This window comes from Girardinichthys multiradiatus, chromosome 18 (assembly GCF_021462225.1).
Source record: "Girardinichthys multiradiatus isolate DD_20200921_A chromosome 18, DD_fGirMul_XY1, whole genome shotgun sequence".
NCBI classification, from domain to species: domain Eukaryota; kingdom Metazoa; phylum Chordata; class Actinopteri; order Cyprinodontiformes; family Goodeidae; genus Girardinichthys; species Girardinichthys multiradiatus.
Genome location: NC_061810.1, coordinates 20,762,746 through 20,786,495, shown reverse-complemented (window position 1 = coordinate 20,786,495; position 23,750 = coordinate 20,762,746). Strand labels below are relative to the sequence as shown.

The following is a 23,750-nucleotide window of genomic DNA, read 5'->3' as shown; positions in this document are numbered from 1 at the left end:
GTCATTTTTCCTCATCTCTTACCTTTTTACACTTACTTACGCCCTCATCTAGGGAGAACAGGCAGGCCAAGCTCATATTATTGATTTTCCAATACCAGATGAGTGCACAGCAGCCTTTCATATGGCCCAAATTAAAACATTATGACATAGTAGCATGAAGATGAGGTTAAGACGTCATTTCTGCCATTCTGGCCTCTGCTTTCACTCTCCTTAGACCTGGAAGCTCCCAGTTCTAGTTTTGGACCGGATTGTTTCTAATTGGAGCAGCGATCCTGGGTAACTGGGAAAGAGATACTGTGTTAATATGATGAATATTTTCTGGCATGTGTTCCTAACGTTTAACTCAAGCGACACCACACCATTCTATTACCTTTTAAACTCTGGCACGGAGACACAAAACAGAGATTTGACACAAGATACACACACAGAGATCCATGTTGTGCGGATGCAATACATACAGTGATGCATGTGAAAGTTAAGATTAAACATATAGAGGAATGAAAGTGTGAGGGGAAGTCTGCCTGAGGCTAACAGGACAGTACCTGTTTGCACACTCTTACCACAGACACAGAGAAAAGTGGTTTCGTAGGGTAATATTAGCTCTTGATTATTTGCGTTAAGCAGTGCTCAGATTTACTGCCTGAGTAATGTGATCTGACTGGTAGTTAAGCACTAGCAGCAAAAGGGGCAGCAAAGCCAGGACAAAGTGGCCTTTCCCCTCTCTGTTTCCTCAAACTGGACCAATAAAAATCTCTCAGCTCTGAACCGAGTGGCGTTCTCTGTCGCTTTCTGACCTGCCCCATTGGGAAGACATTTGGAAACAATCAGCAGCATGTTTAAAGAGAAGGCCCTTCCCCTATCAATCTCTCTAGATAAGGTATCTATTAGCTGGTTTCTCTGGCCCGACACACGGAATTCATCACCTCTGTTTCCTGTAAGCCGTTTAGGGGTCCCCTCATTTTCACTCCAGCGTGAGCGGAGTGCAGGGGGCAAAGTCTGAGTGTGCTGTAGTGTGCTTATTGAACAAAAACTATGTGCTTTAACACAGAGGTGTGTGTTTTCGTGAACTGTGAAAACACACCAATATATTAAAGGCAGGAATTAAAGAAATTTATTCATTTCCCTCCTCAGTTACTTACCCATTTGCTTATTTGCCTGCTTACCTACTTGAATATCGACTCACTTGTTCATTTATTAATGAAGACCTATCTGTTTATTAGCTCAGTTATCATGATATTTACTTAGCTACGGTAACTTATTTACCTAAACTTGACTTTAGTTTGGTGTGCTCCTGACTGTTGAAGTGAGAGTGAACACCCCTGTTACATCCAAAAATGTCTAGTCTAGTAAGGGATCTCAAGATGTCTCAGAAACATCTAAAATCAGCCATTGCTGTATCCGGAAAATAGTCTGCATGGAGTACATTCAAAGCTACTGCCAACATGGCCAAGTCCAGCCATTCAAGCAAGAGAGCAGACTGCAAAACACTGAAATGTCATCACATGACCTACAGCAGTGCTAATGTTAATGTGAAAGTGCATGCTTGTACAATCAACAAGAGACTGTGCAAGTGAGAAGTGTGCAAGGAAGAAACATTTGCTCTATAAAACAAAAACAAGAACCTGTGTTTGACTGTTTTGCTGCATAAAATCCAGCATAAATCCAGCAGGAATTCTACTGTCTGTCCAAGGGTACTTGAGGAAAATGTAAGCCCATCTTTAAAAAAATGAATAAGCAAAAGTAGAACTGAATACTACAACATGACAATGACCCAAATTATGTCTACAAATCTGCCAAGGACTGGCTGAGAATTTATAAATAGAAAATCCTGATTTAAAGCTCAGATCTTGATCACACCGAGATGTTGAACGGGTTGTACATGCAAGAAACCCCTTAAACATCTCACAGGTAAAAGTGAAGAGTGGGGCAAACATTCCCCAGTCAAACTGTGAAAGACTGTCAGATGGAATATTACCAGACAATTGCAGAATAAATGTTACCAGAAAAAAAGAACAACATTGTCAAAGTGTGGCGAGATTTACAATCCACAAATTTGTGTGAAAGAAGAGAAAAAAAGAAGAAAATTCCAGTTTGCACATGTCATGCTTTTGTTCTAACCAGATGAGGTTTATTCGAAGAAGGCAAGAAAAACCCAAATACCCAAGTATGGCCACTATCTATTCTGATAGTGACTGTATAATAACCGTGTTTATTTTGTAATTTTGTTTTATAACTATGATCTGGTTGGTTAATTTTTGCCTCAGACATTTGGCTTGTCTTGTTCATATTTATCATACTTACTTTTGTACTTCCAGCGTTAAATCTTTTTTGCCTGATTATACACTTACTTATGTTTACCCTCAATGGCTTACTTTTAAACTTTTAAACAACACATATTTACTTACTTACTGTCTGATTGTCTGACTGACTGGCTGACTTACATAGCCACCTTTTTCTTGCTCTCCTTACTGGACAATGATCTTGAACACACCTGCATAAATATACCACCATAAAAGAAGCTCGGTTCAAACACATCTAGAAAAGCCATAAATTAAGATGGCATTCATGCCTATGGTGAGTATATGCACTTCTCATCTCAATTGAGTCAGAACAATATTTTCTCTTTTTTTACATTATCACATACTACTTTGTATATTAATAAAAGTCTTGTAAGTTAATAAGGTGCTTCTAATTTTTTATACAAAGCTTTTCTTACAAGGTTTCAGCTTTGAGAGGAGATTCGAGGCTTTTTGCTGGGCAGCACAAACATTTACTTTTAAGGAAATTTATTTCAGCCATTGAATCGCCACACGTGGGCTTCTGTTCTGTAATTTCTCTATTTACTTTCCTCTTTAGATCTGCCGCTAACAAAAACAAGTGGTTTTAAAATAGTCAATTTCACAGTGACTTTGGAGCTTCCTTCTTCTTTCTGAGTATTCAGAGGGCTGTAACAGCTCAGGAAAAAATTATGTAAATGTGTGTTATGAGGCAGTAGCTTTTATATCCTGACGATGAGTCAGTGCACCTGCATATAAACTTTGTTATATCTGTAGCTGTCTAGACATGTGTTATTCAGTTATTGAGTAATGCAGCTCTGATCAAATCAACCTATTTTCCTCTGCTTAAGGTTTATGCAGTTCCTTGAGCTTCTACTCTACATTTTGAAAACCTTTCTTTTGAACCTCAATTTTTAATCAAACAACTCCTGGCACTGATTTAAGATCAGTGCCATAACCTTTGCCCTGCTTGGTCAGACCCCTGAAGGGAGCCCCTTTCACCTGGTATTGTGCCGCTGGCTACACCTTCCGACTGGCATGGCCCCCACTCACGGCTGCTTTTGTCCTTGTGCAATTCACTCTGACTTTGTTCAGTTAGTTAAACTAGCTTCCCCTCCCTGCTGAGAACCCAGACACTGAATAAGGGAAGAAAATGGGAAGCAAAGAGAAGAAGGTGGAGGATGAGGAAAGGAGAAAATGGGAATTTGTGTAAAGTTATTTATAATGTGTTTTATAATTTGCTTTAATTAGGGTGCATCTGAACAATACAGAAGTTTTAGCCATAGGAGAATCTACACAAATATGTCTTGTCTAACATATGCCTCATCTCACATTAGATTAGGATGTCAGTACTCCTCTACACACACAAACAGACAGCCTCAACCCTCAAACACCACCAACAAACAACAGATTAACCCAAAGAAAAGGATTATCAGTCAACTGAGGGGCAGGGAGATGGACCCCTAGTTTCTTTTGTCTTTGGAGTTTTCAATGGGCACTCACTCCCATCCACGAAAAGCAAGCTTCAGTCAGAGCGAACTAGAAGCTCATCTACTTCATAGACACAAGCAGATGCACATGACTGAAGGCATTTCTAGAACAATTTTAATAAAGGGGAGGTTGTGCACTCTGGTGCTCAAAATTAACAGTCCATGGCTGTTTTGGCAGCTCAGCAGGTAAAAAATATAATACGTTTACTTACAAGCAATTAGTCAATGTTTGATTTTTACTGATTCGATAAATTTTTACTCATGAGTGGGGCAGTGTTGATTAGAATGATGTAGTGGAGTATTAACAAGTAGAGCTCTGAATGTAAGTTTATAGACTAGAGAAATAATACTTAACCGATTCATTTCAATTCACATGAGTGTGTGGAAAAGCTCACCCATTGTTAAATACTTGTGTCAGTCAAATCTGATTTGTTCAGATGAAAGATGAAAATTACACTTATGTCATTCCTGCTCCATAGCAGTATTATTTTTCTCCATAGTGACTCCTATTGTTAGAGAAAAACTGTGGTAATGGAAGAAAATAAACATTAAAAGAGTTTTTTGGAGCTCATCAGCAGAGTTTTGTACACCCTGATCATGTGGTTTAACAAAAATTCTGGAGAAAACAGTATGTTGAGTGAAAAACAATCCTTTTGGTTTTGTTTTTGACTGACCCCATAGCAACATCTTTAAATACAACTTGATGTAGCAGCAGGATGGAAGCTAACATCCTTATATCACAATCCTGATGATCTTCTGATTATCTGAGCTGCCCCCCCCCTTTCCTAATTTATCATATTGGACTGAGTAGCGTTCTGTTGAACAAAGCGTTGAATCTGAGTGAGCTATGGTGAATTGAATTGGGCTGAATCTGTGTTGAATCTTTGTCGTATCACGTCATTGTCTGTGTATCGGGATAGCGAATAGCGAATATAGCAAATATACACCATCGCTGTTACAGACATATCCTACATGTGGCAGGTTTCTGTTTGTTAAACAATGCAAAGAGAACCTTGCTTTAAAAAAAATCCTCATAAACACCAACTCTTGTGCTTAATATAACACTTCTCCCTGCATTGGATTTAAAAGCTAACTTTGAGACAAATATTGCTCCACATTAATGGAAACCGTTTTAGATTTAGATTTATAAAGATACCAAATAAATAAACGAAATAAGTCCTGAACCAGACCAACCAATGGTTACCAGCAATGAGTTTAGAGATGAAGAGGTAAATGTAATGAATTGTTGTTTCCTGTGCAGCACAACTCTGAACAAGACCTGAGTTTATTGTCTGTGTTGTGATTCATTTGGTGCCAACAACAACAACAAAGTGTGTATTATGAACTGCTCCTTCATCATTACCCATACACTCTCAGTGGGTTGTCTTCTCACGAGTTCCCACAGTGTTGTCTGTGCGGCCGTTGTATTCCTGTGCCACAGCCCATTTGACAACAGGCATTCACGAGGTCTTTGTAGATGGAAGACTTTTCCACTTTGAATTTCTGAAAAGTCTATGTCAGTCTGCGTGTGTGAAAAAGTGAGGATGTATGTCCATTCAGGGACTACGTGAGTGACAGAGAGGTTCATCCCTACTGCCTGTCTTTCTAAGCGCTGCTATGGGCTGGACCATCTTTGCTGACAGTGAACGGGGAGGTAGCGGGGTCTGAAGGATTAGACGGGGGGCTTTTGGCCGGGACTGAGAGTGGCTCTTTCTTCCAGTGACAGAGAGAGGTGACGGGCCGTCAGCGTACAGGGGACAGGCGGACAGCCAGCCAGAGACATCTGCATTCATTCAGGACAGCGGCTTATCCGTGCACAAAAGTACGCCCACTTGAAACGCCCACCTTCTACACTCTCACACTTGGTTTTACACATGCACAGGAGACGGTTCCAAGTGTTCATGATGACGGTGTCAACAGCAAAAGCAGTATAGTACATCAGAACCCTTGAAATTGACAAAACATCTGTGGGATAGTTTCATCACAAAACGATTCACTGTATTGTCATTTACAGAGCAGTTTTTTTAAATGCTAAGTTTAAATTTAGAAGTATACGTAGTGAATTTTTAAGTTGATTAATGGAAACTCAAAGTGGTAATTGAAAAGATAGGTCTCCTCCTGGTCAAGCATCTGCCACTGCACCTCCTTCCATCCTCCCATCCTCTCAAGACTAGGAGGTCGAGGAGACCGCCAGAGCAAGAATAGATCCTGCCCAGTCAACTAATCCTCTACACCCATTCACAATCAGTGCTAATCTCCTTCACCACCTCCCCACCACCATTACCACCAACACCATCGCCTCAACCTCTGCTTCTCACTCAAGAGGTGCACAAAGACCCTGAGCTCCCCTGTTCCACTAACCCACCCTTTCTTATGCCTAACCTGCTCCACCCATTGCTCCTTTACAGCAGGAGGCACCCAGCCTTCTAAACCCATCCCATGGGGCTGCAAGTTTGGGGTGGACCCAAATGCTCATTCAGTGCCGGATAACTCTCTCCTGGACTCAGACTCCTTGTCCCATTGTTGCTGCTGCTTGAGAAGAGGATAGATAGAAATGGAGTTTGAATTTCAATATGCCTGAATGACTCCAAAAGAGAGAGGGACAGCAGAATATGGACTGGTGGGCATCCAGGCATTAAGAATAATTTAAAGAAGGCTAAGAAGAAACACATGCAAATATGCTAGCCAGTGCAGGCCACCTCACCCTCACTCTGATGAAAATTAAAAGTAATAATTTGTGTTTATGGTTCTTTTTTTATTCTTGCTTTTTAATAAAAAACAAATTGCCTATTGTTTTAATCCTTTTGAGCTATTATATAAGTCAAGGCCAAGGCCATGTCATAAAATGGATCGTTATCTTCCAAATGTGATGGACTCAAGGTCATCATCAAACTGTTTTTTTGATACAGATAAAATTTAGCAGCAAATAAAATGTATCTTTTATAGGTTGATGAACTGTTGTTTAAGGTTTTGGGTCACATCCATTAAGAATTTAGAAAGGTAGTCATTATAATTATGGCTTTCAAAAAATTAAATTTTCAATAGCTCAACACAACTAATGTTACAAATGGTTTCTTTGAATTGAATACAAATAGTGTTTTTAGGGTTCCTGAGGACTATTAGCCTTCGTCTTGAAAACAATGGCCTCCAGCTTAAAGGCTTGTGTGCTGCAACTGTCTTCTTAAAATGCCAGCAGAGATTTTCAAATGAAGTCAGTTGACTATGATGGTTAGCCCACCATGCTTCACTGTATGCATTGCATTCTTATTATTTATGCTTTCCTTCACAGAACAGGCCTCTTTGACTTGTTTATATACTTTTAAGTAACCTGGATCTAACTTTTCTGGTACTTCTGGGTCAGTAGTGGTATGTACTTTGGAGTTTAGGGATGGAGCTCTTTAGTATGTGTCTTACTATGGAAACTGAAACCCAGAGTTACTGTATGTCTTTTGCAGTCAAGGGTTTTTGACCACCTGCCTGTTCAGGAAGGAGCTGTCGATGGCTTCCTCTTACCTGCATATCAAGGTGTTAATGCCATGGCTTCTTTAAATTTACACTTGCCAACTATTCCTCCAAATGTTTGCTATCTGTTTAAATTCGTTTTCTTGTTTATTCAAGGCAATGTTCTTCATCTCTCAACTTCTGGACAGTTCTTTTGACTTTGCCATATGTCTAATATGCAATGAAACGTTAATGCCAATAGTCCAGATATTTTAGGGGTTTTATCTCAAGCACACCTGATTGGTTGCATCAGGTGTACCTGAGACCACATGATTTATTAATGTGTGCTCCTATAAGGAATTCTAATTAGGAAGTTAAATGATTCTGAGACCAATTTTGAGAAGTCTTTAAAAGTAGGATTTAGTGCTGAATTTAGATAAAATTATTGTAATATTTTCAGTTTTATTGAACATCTTAAAGAGTTCCTATGTAATGCGTTTATTGCAAACACCTCAACATTTGTCAAGAAACATAAATTGGCAATAGGCCTTTGATTTTAAATACAACTGTTATATTTTAAATGTTGAATGTCTAAAACACAGAAACCAAAGGTAGATTGACCAAACAATACCCAATGTTCCTCCCCGACTGGTAAAGATGTGTGCAAAAGTCCTAAAATTAATTGTGATTTTGCAGACTATGCTGATTCTGTGAGGTCGGTATTTCTGCAGTTCAGTGAGCTTTGTAGGTTTTTTTAAATCTTTGGCCCTTCTTTTATACTGTGGTGGTAAGGTAAAAGTAGGTCTGAAGCCTTTGTCATGTTCCAGTTGTTTTAAACTTTATAATTATTGCTCTGAATGTAAATATGGCCAATTTGGGTGACAAACCATTGCCCCTTTTCAACTGGCTCTTTTTAGTCTTGTTCCACTCCACTTGGCATGCTTTGCGAGTGTTTCCATTTTGTTTGTGCTCCTGAGCAGGTACGACTGGGGCTAAGTAGGGACTACATGTGACGTGAACAGACTGCTGTTCATTGATTGGCCATGGGATGAGCAGAAATGACAAAGTTTTTGATAAGGTAGTACAGGGAAAAGTTTATAAAACTCAAGAGCAACTGCAATAATATATAGCGCAATGATGGCCCTAGAGGGTCAAATCAAAATATAATTTTACTATTTTCAAATCATGAACCATGCCTGCAGGTTGAAAGAAAATAAAATAAATTGGACACATCAGCTTTCTGAATTACACCAAAGTGGGGCGCTTTGTTTAATAACATCCTAAACCAGCTGATCACACATGAAATCAGCTGTTCAGATGCACAAACATTTCCACCAAAACACCTAAAACAAAACCACCATGAAACAACGTGTTTGGTTTGGAAATGTATTGACTGTCCTTAAGAGAACCACCGTCTGCAGGAGGAGGGAGCAGGCAGAGAGCAGCTGCCCGTAATCAGACTACCTGCATCGGGTCAAATGGGAGGAAGACTCCGCTAAATTCGTGGAGCAAGAATATCCAATATCCAGCTTAAAACTTCACAAAAGTCTATGGTTTTGCGATTTAAGGTCTTTGTCCTTGTTATTGTCATGGCTGAGACAAAAACCTCCTCATAAAGCCCAAATTTGTAACTTCTTCAGGCAAACCTTTGAGCATTACCCGTCCAGATAGCAGCGTCTATCCTCTCTGCTTCTCCTGTCACACCCCACTCACATCAGAATCCCTGTGCCATATTTTCTAAGTTGTGGCTGGGATGTGGTCCAGATAATTAGCCCATTGGATAATTTTATACACGCAAAAACATATATAAGACATTCTTGAATATACAATGATACAAACATTATTTGAATTTTATCAATTCTTGTTTTTTGTTCTATTTATTTATTTATATTTTAGCATTTCAGGCAGATTACTTTAAAGCAGCTTCTTGTCAATTTAAGATGCACAATATCATTTAACAAACTTTGTAAAATTTACAAACACAACCCAGACAAAAAACAGAACTCATAGAAACAACTAGGTGTTTTTAAAGCAGAACTATAGTGTTCACATAAACTGTATATTTGTCGTAGCCCAAAAACACACACAGACACAGATATGCTAACTTTAACAGAAACAGTGCGCCTAATCTTTGGCATGCTCAGCACTACATTTCTGCATACGACAGTGCAGGGGAGCTTGACAGACCCCTCACAGCTCCCACTCTGCCTCTTATTTACAGAAGCTATCTTTCCCATAAGTCACCATTCCTGTATTCATAAAGCATCACAGATGCCATAACTCACGCGTCCCCTTTATGAATAAAGCTTCTAAATTTATGGTGATGGTGCTGAGGACCGGTGGCCTCCATGGTGACAAACCTCCCTCCGTCTGTCATCACTGGCTCGGCCGCTCGGGGCACTACATCAAAGGCTCCAGGTGGGCGCGCCACTTTATCGCTCCCCGGTCGGTGACATCACCTAGCTGCACCGCACAGAATTGATGATGAAAGCAAACATATCTGTCTTCACTCACATTTACCAAATCAATTTTGTTTTTACAGACCCTTCGCAGGGTTATTGGCATATTGACGCGTTGCAGGCGGGACTGGGGCTGAGCAAGTGCCTACGGACGGTGACGGAGTGAGCATGGGAAAAGAGGGTGGGGGTTGGGGGGTACACTCGGGCTTAATGGCATTTACCATATTTAATGCAGAGGGATGTCATCACTGAATATCCATTCTGAATAATGTGGCATTTCATCATAAATTCTTTACAACTTATTTACTTAATGGAAAGAGTTATTGCTTGCTGTCAGGATGGTAATTAAACACTGTGATACAGTGCTGCCTCGCCAGGATCCCATCTTTCCCCTCAACCCCCCACTACACAACCTCCCTCACACACACACCCACTCACGGACACACATGCACGCACACATGCGCAGGTCAAAGCCTTTTAAATACATATTGTTATTCAGGATCCACATCGATTATAACTGGATTAAAATTCATGAAAATCCATTTTCCTTTAGTTTCTTCCCAGGGAAAAGAAAAACTTACAGATCAAGCAGCTATTAAGTCTATTTGTTAAGAAAGGACACATTTTCTATAACAATTCGGGGCACAAAATAGAAAAGACATTTGTATGTTGTGCCACACCTATCAGCGGATAAGGACGAAGTAGAAATTAAGTTGCAGAGTATGAAAATAAGAAAATCCTTTTTTTGTTTTTTTTTTTACAAGCCAAAACCACTTGACAAACTACTAAGGTGTTAAAAGCAAGAATAAGGAGTAGTTACATTGAATCATCTTTTCATAGAAGCATTTGACTTCTTACTTTGTCATCTGCATAGTTTGCTATTTTTCATGCCTCCCAAAGGATAAAGCGCTGAATTTGAAGCCCTCTCATTTAAATAGGGAAGGATCTATTCAGGCAGACTAAATGAGGCTGATACTCTGCCAGTCCACCTCATATTGCTTCATAAAACCAAGCAAGCTTGACACTGACAGGGCCACTATCTAACCTTTGACCTTGTCCGGTGACCCTGCCTTCGATTTTCTTTCGTGCCTGCTGACCAATATGTGCTTTGGCAATGGTCGCACTGGGTCCCTAACCGGGACGAAGGAGGGCTTTATGGCTTTTCATTTTAATTGCGCTAAGAGTACAACCTCAACTCACTTTCTTTCAGAGCTAACATTACCTCACTGGGCAACAAACGACTGCAACAGCCTTGTGGTCACTGGGCTAAATATGAACATGACGACATTGGAGGAAATAAAAAGAGAACTTATGTGAATGCTACAACTGTATGCTGGCCAAGGAAAATCCCCTTTGTCAGATATAAGCTACTTCCAATGCAGAAAAAGCACGTGGCTGCAATGTTCATGTTTATACTAGCAGCAAAGCTTAAAACACTATTACAAGTACAAATTTCTTTAACCTGGTTCCATGAAACCTATCCAATTATTTATTTTGATGATGGCTTGAATATGCAAAGTCAGAATGGTACACAGACTCTGCAAAAACCATCAATTTAGAGCAAAATTAAAATCTCTATTCATGTTTTCTTTATGGATATATTTTTTAAATATTTTTGTGGTCTTTATTGTGCATCAATTAAACAGGAATGTTAAGGTGTACAAGCAATCTGGGCCATGAATCAAATCTGGGATGCCCCCTTCCCTCAGTAAATGGAACACTGGTATATTCAGATTTTTTTCCTGCTTTTATATTCTGTTCTGCTTGCATAAACACTGTCTGTGGAATTCCAATTAGAAAATTGCTCTAGTACACATTGTGTGCCAATAGGTGGTGATGAAGCTGATGTTAACTACAGTAAAATTCAAAAGAACATACTCTGCCTTGCTAAAACAGTCCAAGTCTAAAAATTCCCCCAAACACATTGTACCTCAAGTACTCCTTAAAACGGTCTACCCATTTATGGTTTTTAATCAGAAAGTGAGAGTGGGCATATGCACCATGGGCATCTATGTCATTGTTTTTTTTAATAATCTCTACCAATATACAACACAAACAGAGTTTTCTGAAATTCCCACCCTGGAAACCGTTTTAAAAATCTCAGTTGTCTTTATGAAAAGCTGTGCTTACATGTGAATGGGAAAAAAAAAACCTCTGTTTTAAAAAAATAGTGTGGACTGGACCTTTATTGGGGCACCACCATTGTAGAACAGATTTTTGTATAACTTGATTAATGTTTTTCCTTTAAATTTGAGCTGTTAAGTAAATGCAAAAGAAGTCCATGTTCTTACCTCCCAACTCTGAGTGGGGTCTTGGAGACAAGGCGTGATCTCTCCCTCATATGGTCCAAAGCTTTCACCTATGTTAACCTTCCTGCGACTCCAGATGCCTAGACTTGCACCTGGAACCACCGACTCTCTCAGTTCAAAGCCCAGAGGAATGGTTAAATTGCCTTGAGGGAAAAAGATGCTTGCTTGTTGAAGTGACCGAGGTGAAGACTCGTCATCAGACAACGGGTCATCTGCCAGGGCTGAAGAAGGTGTGGGATTGCCATTGGAGCCACATACATTGTCTAAGATGTTGCTTGGATAGAGGGCAAAGTCATCCTTACCATCACCTGTGAATGACAAAAATAAATATATTAGAGGTGATGCTTAGAGTTGTGTTTGGTTGTTGATGCACCATGGAATACTGGAAACATGGCCCCTCTGTATGAGCTCTGATGAAGGCTACCCAGAAGGATTTTTACCATCTTTGTTGAACTTTTAAGTATATTCAAAGCATATTAAAATCAGTTTGATGAAAAAATGCAACAAAAGAAACAAGAGCCTCAAGGACTGAATCAGCAAGGGAATTTAAATGATAGGTTGCCTGAAAGAAGTACTAACACAATTTGAACTTTTTCAGATTTTGTCAGTCTTCAATGCATTTTATGTGGGATTTACTGAGGTAGAAAGGGTGTTATAGAAATTTAAGAGCTAACGCAAAGATGATAATTGTCGCATCTGACCAGAGCACCTTCTTCCACATGTTTGCTTGTATTCCCAACATAGCATGTGGAAAACTGCAAATGGGCCTTCATGTATCATTCTTTCTGCAATGGCTTTCTTGTCACCAATCTTCAAAAGTCAGGTTTGTAGATGGCATGAATGGTGGTGTCCCAGTCAGCAGATTCTCCTACCTGAGCTAAGATTTTCTGCAGCTCCTCAAGAGGTACCATGGGCCTCTGCTTCTCTGATTAATGTTCTCTTTTCCATGTGATTTGAGATTTGGAAGGTTTACAGTTCTGTCGTATTGTTTCAATTTTCAGATGATAGATTAAACAGGGCTTTGTTTTAAAGTTTTAAACTTCTCTATAGCTTTATCCCTTATGTAGCTGCTTTGTTTCTTGCTCTCTGTCTTATTCACCAATGTTTTCCAACAAACGTATGTGGCCTTCACAGAACAGTTGGATTTACACTGAGATTAAATAACACACCTGTAGACTTCACAAGTCACAATCAAGTGACTTTTGAAAATAGTTGCTTATAGTATATTTTATTACAAGGGTGCCGCAAATTTATGCCACACTTGGGCATGTTTGCTATTTGATTGCATCGATGCCCTGGTTGGCAAGCATGATCTGTTCAAGAATGTACAGCATTGACTGTTTTATATTTCCTTTTCCTGAACTCTTTCTCCAGCATGTAGTGAAAACAGACATAATCACATGAGTGTTCATTGTGAATAGAATTAAACAGAATGTAGAAGTTTGACCTCTGAATCCACACTAGGCTTTTCCGAATGCTAAAACATGCAGGTGGATCTTAATGGTGGCAGAGAGATTGAATCAACCCCACTTTTGACAGCCCACAATGCAGCAAGGTTATCACCAAACAGTTTCTGTATTGTATGTAAGTTAGAATAAACACTGAAAACAGACAATTAGTTTGAGTGTGAAGGTAAAATAACAGGGAGAAAATTAATCCCAGATGTAACCACAGAGAAGGAACCAGATCAGCAAAAAGCTTTCAGACAAATCAGGGAAGAAAGGTGATGAACAAGGGAGCTAACAAGACAGACTGCCAGCCAGGTGTCACACAGCAAGACATATGGACACCAAAAGCCGGAAATGATCCGCAGGAATCTGCCGCCTTGCGTTGAGCTGTGCCTAACATGGGCTGACAGGTCACAGTGAGAGGGGGGCCCACTAATGAGGCTCAACAACCCATCCCTGCTTGAAGGAACATTCCTGAAGGGCTTCCTGTGTGACACTGTACCTCTGTGCTGTCAGCCGCATATTCCTATATCCAAACAATTCAATTTTTCAATTCAATTCCATTCAGTTTTATTTATATAGCGCCAATTCACAGCACATGTTGTCTCAAGGCACTTCACAACAGTCAGGTACATACATTCCAATTAATCCTAACCATTGAACAGCGCAGTCGGAGTTAGTTATTTATTCAAATTGGATAAAAAGTTTGTAGAGACAGTGGACAGTCACTGGCATTGACTTTGCAGCAATCCCTCATACTGAGCATGCATGTAGCGACAGTGGAGAGGAAAAACTCCCTTTTAACAGGAAGAAGCCTCCAGCAGAACCAGGCTCAGTGTGAGCGGCCATCTGCTACGACCGACTGGGGGTTTGAGAGAACAGAGCAGAGACACAAAAAGAACAAAGAAGCACTGATCCAGGAGTCTTTTCTATGGGAAGGAAAAGTAAATGTTAATGGATGTAGCTCCTTTAGTCATTTAACCTAGAAAGAAAGAACAGATAAACTCTGAGCCTGTTTTCAAGGTTAGAGTCTGAAAGAGAGCACATAGAGTTTGTTACAGTTAAGCTCAGTCAATTGCTATGTCTGGGAGAGAAAAAGGGTTAAATACTAAAAGACAGGGCCATGTGGATCATCGGTAGAGGGTGAGCATTAAGTTGTTGCCAGCAGAGGCTCGGACGACTCCCCTCTCCAGAAGGTTGTCACAGGTAGACACAGAGCCACAGATAACCAAACAGATACACACACACTCACACAAACTTTGTGTTCACTGGACATTGATTAACAATACTTCTTATAGACTGAATGGGTCACCGTGGTTGTCAACTGGCAGTCAGGCAGTGAGATAAAAAAATTAAAAAAAGAAGCCCGAAGCGCTTTGTCCACATATCCATCAAACAATGGAACTTCAAGGTCAGAGTACAGTGTACACAAGAAGTAATGCAAAGATGTCAAATGCAGAATAAGTAGTGCAAAAGCTGTTATTTTCTGCCAGGTAGAAATCATAAGTCCTGTCAAAATGTGTTTGGTGCAAGGAACACAATCTCTGCAAGAGCACAAAGTGCTGAATCAGTCTACAGTTACAAATATACGTCATTGTTTTTAATGTTATGGTGAAAGTATTTATAGAAACATACCACATCTACAAGTTGAATGTGTCTCAGTAATTCCTTGGCGCAACACCTGATTGCAGGGTCAGTGCAACTATTGTGTTTGGCACACGCAATGTGTGGGTCCAGCTTTCTTGAGAGGGAAAGTTTTTTAAATACTTGACTGAGCTGGGCCAGGCATTAAATTCAATGTACTACAGCTCTGGGAGCCCATGCAGTGATTTTCAGCATGCAGACTGTGTAACATGGTTACAAGCCTAGATAAGAAGTCTGCCATATGGTGGAGGGACAAGGGCTTTTAAAGGTAACCGTATACCTACATTGCTGTTTCTCCTCTGGACATTTCCCCTCATGTGCTATGCTCAAAGTTTATATTTGATTCAGGCCAGATATTCTCTCGGTCCACTGGCTTCATTGAGTGCATTTCAGCTCATAAACATATACTTTTCTGTAAGGTAAACATTGGACAAAAACAAATAGGCTGTGTTTGGGGGCATAAAAATTTGGGGTTTCACATGCAGATGATTGATAAGTCAAATACCGTAGCACTGCTTAACCGTACGGTTCAACTGGGACAGTTTGTGCAGATGATCTGATAGCTCTGTGTGTTTGTGTGTGCATGCTTTTCTGTGTCTTGACCTCTGTAAAGCAAATAGTCCTATTTGTTTGTTCAATGATGGACATTACTTGATTAGTACAAGCTGACGCCCCTCATTAGAGAAGAATTCAGGGTATTGAAGGGGAACTCCAACTGAGAGCAACATCACATTTGAAATGCATTAGGAACTTCAATGGAACCGCATAGTAGTAAAACAAAGCAAGGGTTAAAAAAAAGAAGTATTCAAGCTTTTTCACATTCAGTCACATTACCACAAATGTGTTCCAATGTCCCCCTCCTTGAACCGCCACCTTAACGTGGTGGAGGGGTTTGAGTAAATAAAACTGAATTGAATTGAGTGCTCGAATGATCCTGGAGGCTATGTTGTTTGGGGCTTAAATGCCCCTAGTAGGGTCTCCCATGGCAAACAGGCTCTAGGTGACGGGTCAGACAAAGAGCGGTTCAAGAATCCTTCATGAGGACTAGTAGATCGAGGCACGTGACGTCACCCTGTACGGCGGAGCCGGAGTCCCACCCTGGAGCCAGGCCTGGGGTCAGGACTCACTGGAGAGCACCTGGTGGCCGGGTTGCTCCTCGCAGGACCGGGCCAGGCCAAGCCCGAACGAGAGACACGAGGCCATCCCCCAGTGGGCCCACCACCTGCAGGGGGAACCGTGAGGGAGGAATCGGTGCAAAGAGGATTGGGCGGCGAACAAAGGTGGAGACCTAAGCGGCCCGATCCGCCGGATGCTTAGGCTGGCTCTAGGGACGTGGAATGTCACCTCGCTGGGGGGAAGGAGCCTGAGCTTGTGCGGGAGGCCGAGAGATATCGACTAGAAATAATTGGGCTCTGGGGCTGGACTCTCTTCTACTCTGGAGTGGCGGCGGGAGAGGCGGCGGGCTGGGGTGGGTTTGCTTGTTGCTCCCCAGCTCAGCCGTCTTGTGTTGGGGTTTACCCCAGTGGATGAGAGGGTTGCATCCCTGCGCCTTCGGGTTGGGGACAGGTCTCTGACTGTTGCTTTGGCCTACTGGCCAAGCGGTAGTGCAGAGTACCCGGCCATCTTGGCATCCCTGTCGGGGATGCTGGATAGTGCCCTTCCCGGGGACTCCATTATTCTGCTGGGGAACTTCAACGCCCACGTGGAGAGGCGTCATTGGGAGGAATGGCCTCCCCGATCTGAATCCAAGTGGTGCTTTGTTATTGGACTTCTGTGCTAGTCATGGATTGTCCATAATGAACACCATGTTCAAACATAAGGGTGTCCATCAGTGCACTTGGCACCAGGACACCCTAGGCAGGAGGTCAATGATTGACTTTGTTGTCGTATCATCAGACCTTCGGCCGCATGTATTGGACACTCAGGTGAAGAGAGGGGCTGAGCTGTCCACTGATCACCACCTGGTGGTGAGTTGGATCCGCTTGAGGAGGAGAAAGCTGGACAGACTTGGCAGGCCCAAGCGCATAGTGAGGGTCTGCTGGGAACATCTGGCAGAGCCCCCGGCCAGGCATTTATTCAACTCCAACCTCCGGGAGAGCTTTGACCAGATTCTGGGAGATGTTGGAGACATACAGTCCGAGTGGGCCATGTTCTCCGCATCTATTGTCGATGCTGCTGCCCATAGCTGCGGCCGTAAGGTCTGCGGTGCCTGTCGCGGCGGCAATCACAGAACCCGGTGGTGGACACCAGCAGTAAGGGAGGCTGTCAAGCTGAAGAAGGAGTCCTATTGGCTGTGGTTGGCTTGTGGGACTCCTGAGGCGGCTGACAGGTCCCGTGGGGCCAAGCGTGCCGTGGCCCGGGCTGTGGCAGAAACAAAAACGCGGGCCTGGAAGGAGTTCGGTGAGGCCATGGAGAAGGACTACCAGTTGGCCTCAAAGCGATTCTGGCAAACTGTCCGGCACCTCGGGAGGGGGAAGCAGTGCTTCACCAACACTGTGTACAGTGGCGGTGGGAGGCTGCTGACCTCGACTGAGGACATTATCGGGCGGTGGAAGGAGTACTTTGAGCATCTCCTCAATCCTGCCATCACGCATTCCCTGGTGGAAACAGAGGCTAGGGACACGGGGTTGGACTCTTTCATCACCCAGGCTGAAGTCACCGAGGTGGTTAAAAAGCTCCATGGTGGCAGGGCTTTGGGGGTGGATGAGATCCGCCCTGAGTACCTCAAATCCCTGGATGTTGTGGGGCTGTCATGGTTGACACGCCACTTCCACATTGCGTGGTGGTCGGGGACAGTGCCTCTGGACTGGCAGACTGGGGTGGTGGTCCCCCTTCATAAGAAGGGAGACCGGAGGGTGTGTTCCAACTACGGGGGGATCACACTCCTCAGCCTCCCTGGTAAGGCCTACGCCAGAGTATTGGAGAGGAGAGTCCGGTCGATAGTTGAACCTCGGATTCAGGAGGAGCAGTGTGGTTTTCGTCCCGGCTGTGGAACACTGGACCAGCTCTATACCCTCTACAGGGTACTTGAGGGTTCATGGGAGTTTGCCCAACCGGTCCACATGTGTTTTGTGGACCTGGAGAAAACATTCAACTGTGTCCCTCGTGATGCCCTGTGGGGGTGCTCCAGGAGTATTCAGTCGGGGCCCTTTATTAGGGGCCATCCGGTCTCTGTACAAGCGGAGCAGGAGTTTGGTCCACATTGCACTAGGTCAGACCTGTCCCCAGTGCATGTTGGACTCAGGCAGGGCTGCCCTTTGTCACCGGTCCTGTTCATAACGTTTATGGACAGGATTTCTAGGCGCAGTCAAGGGCCGGAGGGGGTCTGGTTTGGGGACCAGTGGATTTCGTCTCTTCTTTTTGCAGATGACGTGGTCCTGCTGGCCTCCTCTATCCAAGATCTACACCATGCGCTGGGGTGGTTCGCAGCCGAGTGTGAAACGGCTGGGATGAAGATCAGCTCCTCCAAGTCAGAGGCCATGGTACTCAACCGGAAAAGGGTGGCTTGTCCTCTTCAGGTTGGAGTGGAGTTCCTGCCTCAAGTGGAGGAGTTCAAGTATCTCGGGGTCTTGTTCATGAGTGAGGGAAGAATGGATCTATGCGGCTGCCGCAGTATTGGGGGCGCTGTGCCGGTCCGTTGTGGTGAAGAGAGAGCTGAGCCGAAAAGCGAAGCTCTCGATTTACCGGTCGGTCTACGTTCCTGCCCTCACCTATGGCCATAAACTTTGGGTCATGACCGAAAGAACGAAATCCTGGATACAAGCACCTGAAATGAGCTTCCTCCGTAGGGTGGCCGGGCACTCCCTTAGAGATAGGGTGAGGAGCTCAGCCATCCGGGAGGGGCTCGGAGTAGAGCCGCTGCTCCTCCACATCGAGAGGAGCCAGTTGAGGTGGCTCGGGCATCTATAGTGGATGCCTCCTGGACGCCTTCCTCGGGAGGTGTTCCAGGCACGTTCCACCGGGAGGAGGCCCAGGGGACGACCCAGGACACGCTGGAGGGACTATGTCTCTCAGCTGGCCTGGGAATGCCTTGGGCTCCAGCCGGAGGAGCTGGAGGAGGTGTCTGGGGAGAGGGACATCTGGGTGTCTCTGCTGGGTCTGCTGCCCCCGCAACCCGGTCCCGGATAAGTGGAAGGCGACGAGTACATGTACGAGTACGAGTACCACAATGTCAAGGTATTTTATTGAGACTATGTGATTGACTAAAATGAAGTAGCTAAACATATACAGTACCGTGCAAACGTTTTAGGCAGGTGTGAAAAAAACAAAGAATGCTTTCAGAAATATAAACGATGATTGTTTATTTTTATTAATTTACAAAATGCTAAGTGAGCGAAGCCAAACATACAGCCAAAGTCATTAAGAACTATCTTCAGTGTAAAGAAGAACAAGACTTACTGGAAGTGATGGTATGGCCCCAGAGAGCCCTGATCTCAACATCATCAAGTCTGTCTGGGATTACATGAAGAGACAGAAGGATATAAGAAAGCCTACATCCACAGAAGATCTGCGGTTAGTTTTCCAAGATGTTTGGAACAACCTACCAAATGACTATTTACATTGTAGATTCTCACCAGGGAATCCAAAATATAACATATTTCAAGTTATTTTACAATTTTTTGTTTTCTACATAATTCCCTGTGTTCATTCACGGTTTTGGTACCTTCAGTGACAATCTACGTACAATGGGTTCAGCCCATGTCTGTGTACTTTGATCGGTTTCAGTATAACTCCAGTTGCTCAGTGAGGGCCTCAGTGGTTTGTAGGAGAACACTAGTAAAAAAAAAATCAGCTTCACAAAGACCAAGGAACATGGCAGACAGGTCAGGGATAAAGTTTTGGAGAGTTTGAAAGCATGGTTAGACAATATCTCAAGCTTTGAGCATTTCACAGAGCACTGTTCAATCCATTATCTCAAAATGGAAAGAGTATGACAAAACTGCCAACCTACCAAGACGTAGAAATCTACCTAACCTGACAGGCCAAGCAAGAACATTATTCAAAGAAAAAGCCAATGGGCCCATGGTAACTATGGTGGAACTACAGATATCCACTGGATCTGTGGATATCTGTAGTTCCTCTATGGTACAGATCCAGTGGGAGAATTTGTTGAAAGGGAAACTTTGAGTTGTGCAAACTAAGCCTTAATGGAAGACAGGTCAGAAGAGAACTATTGTTGAAAGCCAAATAGCGTCTCATTTAAAGCTTGCCAAAAGATACTACACAGGAGACTCAGCACAATGTGGAAGAAGGTGTTCTGGTCAGAGGCAATAAGAATTTTACTTCTGTCTTACATAAATAACTCCTTACAATGGATGTTACCATGAGAATCTTGTAGACATGGTAGGGCATGGTGGGCGTAGCAACATGCTGTGGAGATGCTTTTCTTCAGCAGCTACAGCAGCTGGTTAGCTAAATACAGGACAATCCTGGAGGAAAACGTGTCAGAGGCTGCAACACTTGAGACTGGGGCAGTGACCCTAAACATAGAACCACATTTAACATTTTTACATGTTAAAGTTTAAATTTATGGTTTTAAAATGACAAAATGTAAAAAAAAAAAAAAAGCTCACTTGGTATAAGCACGTTAAATAGCACTGTAGAAAATTTAAACAATACTAAAAATTGAAATGGTTAGGGAAACAACTTCATCTCCTTGACTAAACCAGCCATTAACAGATGAAGATACATCATGACACTGCATAAACACAGACACACACTCAAATGCTTATATATCATGTATTCAAGTGCTCGCACTTGATATCAAATGCATTAATTTTTATTAAGGGTGGAAAACATTTGTTCCCAGGGCAGCTATCTGCATGGGTAGAATGATTTTCACCTCTGCCACAAGGTGTTGGGTGGACTCATACATCACATGATTACCCCGAGCAGCGAGCAGCGCCGCCATCATCAGGGAGTGAATTAAAGATGATAGAAAGAGCTATTAATCACTGTGACAAAGCGCCTAATGGAGGTGCGACCCAGCCACTGCTGACAGGACGCCAGGGGAATGCACCCACGGGACATATGGATACATATGTTTACAGAGAATAACCTACCTGTGGACATAGTCAAGCCCTTCTGTTCCTGTTTTTCCTCTCATCGTGTCTTTCTTGCTTTGTCTTCCTTTATGTGTTAATGATAACCGTGTTTTCACAGATAGGTTTATTAATGTAGGAATATAGGAATGAACTCCAGACCTTATAAGGGCTATTCCTCATCCTTATCTACTGGTATCTGCAGGGGCTTTACCTTGTCTTGCAAGCCAAATCTGATTTCATCTGATGTCCTCCATTTGTCACCATTCAAATAATTTTTATTCTCTTAATTTGCATCACTTTCTACTTGTGCAGACCTTTCCCACTTTTTATTTTCTACATAAACCAAACACACAACATAGTGTGTCCCATTCTTCACTCTCTATCTTGGGCAAATGTCAAAGAAAAAGACTAAAGTTTAGAAAACCACAGCTACAATGTTAACATTGGAAAGTTTTGAGATACTACGTCTTGAAGCAAAATTCGATCGTGGCATGTCAAAGTTTTTTTTTTTAAATGGAGTTTGGACACTGGCTACAACTGTGCAAGTGTATTTATCACCGTGCTCAGAATATTTTATTCCCAGAATATACATTTTGTCTTTATCCAAAGCACATGTAATTGTTTTCTAATAAATAAGGATCTACTAACATCACTGGATTCTCAGGTCTTATGCAGGAAGAGCACAGCCAAACAGCAGCATGGGGTAAGATTTCCAAACTTCTTCCCTGCAAAGTTAAAGTTGGATATTGTTCTTCAAACTGAAACTAAGGTGATATAAAGATAGAGTTTGAAACCTAAAACCAGTGTTGTGTAGGTCTAATCCTCAATGTTCACTTTTAGTCTACAAATGTCTCCCAGTTTGTTTTCTCGTAATGTCCAGGGTGGGTGCTGGTCATTTTCTCTTTTGCCATTTTGCATCTTTCCAGTTTCGGCCATTTCCTACCCAACTTTTTCGGGAGCCATCTTCAGCAGAACATTTCATACACACCTTGCATGAGTTCCTATCTTGGAGACGTCGGTACCTGTTAAAAGCACCAATTTAAATGTATAGTTTATTCGTATATTCTGTAAGGAAATGTTCAAATGAGTCAACTGGGCCAAACTGGGATCAGAAACTCAATCAATTGAAATAGGGTGAAATAGAAAACCTACAAAAAATATTTTACAATTGAATTACACTATGTGTGAGATATTGTTATATGTATTATTATCACTAATGTATATTGAAATACTTAACAGACAATAGTATTACATTGATAGCCAGCTAAGAAGTACATGGGTACAGGCTGATTTGTTCACAGGGACAATATGGAAGTAGGAATGAATGAAATGGCAACACGAGGGTACGAAATGGTGGTACGAACTGGCAAAGGGACAAACTGATTGGGACAACAAATCCAAACTTGCCTGATTTCTCCTCCAAAGGTTTCCTTACCGGGAAATCATTAACATTTTGTTTGGAAAATCATGCTAGTCTGTTGGTTTTCATCAATAAAAGAAAACTGAAACAAGCCTGTGACAACATAGATCAGGGGTCTCAGACTCCAGTCCTTGAGGCCCAGTGTCCTGCAACTTTGAGATATGTCCCTGGTCCACCACACCTTAATCAAACGGCTGAACTGCCTTTTCTGTATTCAGTGAAGTTTTACAGAGTTCTGGTAATGGCACAATTATTTGATTATGGTGTGCTTAACTTGAGACAAATCTACATTGCCCTAGGACTAGAGTTTGGGACCCCTGACATAGCTGGATTATTAGATATATTATTCATTATGGTCACAAAAACACCAGCATTTTAACATGGGTGTGTACACTTTTAAGACCTACTGCATGTAGACTTTTATACAATTTCAAAATTTTTAAAACTGGAATTTTGTGTTTTAGCTTAAGCTAACATGTCTCTCCCAGATGATTTTAGTATTAAACACAGAAATCTGAATTCAGATTAAAATGACTTATTTTATTCCCTGTTCTCCACATATCCTTAACATTTCTTTAAATCCTCCTCTAACTGTGATTGTAGTCAAGGCCTACAGATTTGGTGTTCTTTTGGTCATCAAATGTGGATCCACTGAAATCTGACAAAATCAGGTCGTTGGGTTGAAAATACTCCAAATTTCCAATGTCATTTTCTCTTACGAGTTATGCATTCTTTTGATGTAACATTTACCAACCATGTGTTACCAGTATTAGAGATTATCAGTAGTAGGGCTAATGCAAACAAAAGCAAAATAATGTATGTTTTGCTTAAATAAGAAGCGTGACTGCAATACAATCCCAGCAAGTAGCCAATACATCCAAAATACCAAGAACGCCACGAATGTTTGAGGACCTAAGTGGTCCACCTTTTGTTCCTGCTATTGTGCCCAAAGTATTTTGCTAGAAACCTTGTGAGACTGGGACTGAAATAAAACAAAACAATAATGAATATCTTTCACTGACTGCTGTTGATTTGGTAAGTGCTGTTAATTACAGTGTGTTCGTGCTCGCTTACATTCCCCCAGCAGGGCGTATAGGAGCCCCACAGCCTTGGGAGAGGGAATAAGCATCCTAATTAACTCTGTCTTTGTGCTTAATCGGGGCCTTAACACCACTTTTGGGAAGTCTTTTGGTCCATGGGTCCACTGGGGTGACTGTGG

At 42.2% G+C, this 23,750-nt stretch overlaps 1 protein-coding gene and 1 long non-coding RNA gene across 13 annotated transcripts in view; one reads left to right on the top strand and one right to left on the bottom strand.

Moving 5' to 3' along the window:
• mecom (MDS1 and EVI1 complex locus) overlaps positions 1-23,750 on the bottom strand; it is a 190,739-nt gene that overhangs the window by 107,227 nt on the left and 59,762 nt on the right. For all 12 annotated transcript variants that reach the window (XM_047391078.1, XM_047391080.1, XM_047391081.1 and 9 more), the window contains exon 2: positions 11,958-12,283. In XM_047391078.1, coding sequence (XP_047247034.1) covers positions 11,958-12,283 — 326 coding nt within the window. The remainder of the gene's footprint in view (positions 1-11,957; positions 12,284-23,750) is intronic.
• Positions 1-23,750, top strand: part of LOC124883770 — a 33,945-nt gene that overhangs the window by 2,056 nt on the left and 8,139 nt on the right. The window lies entirely within an intron of this gene.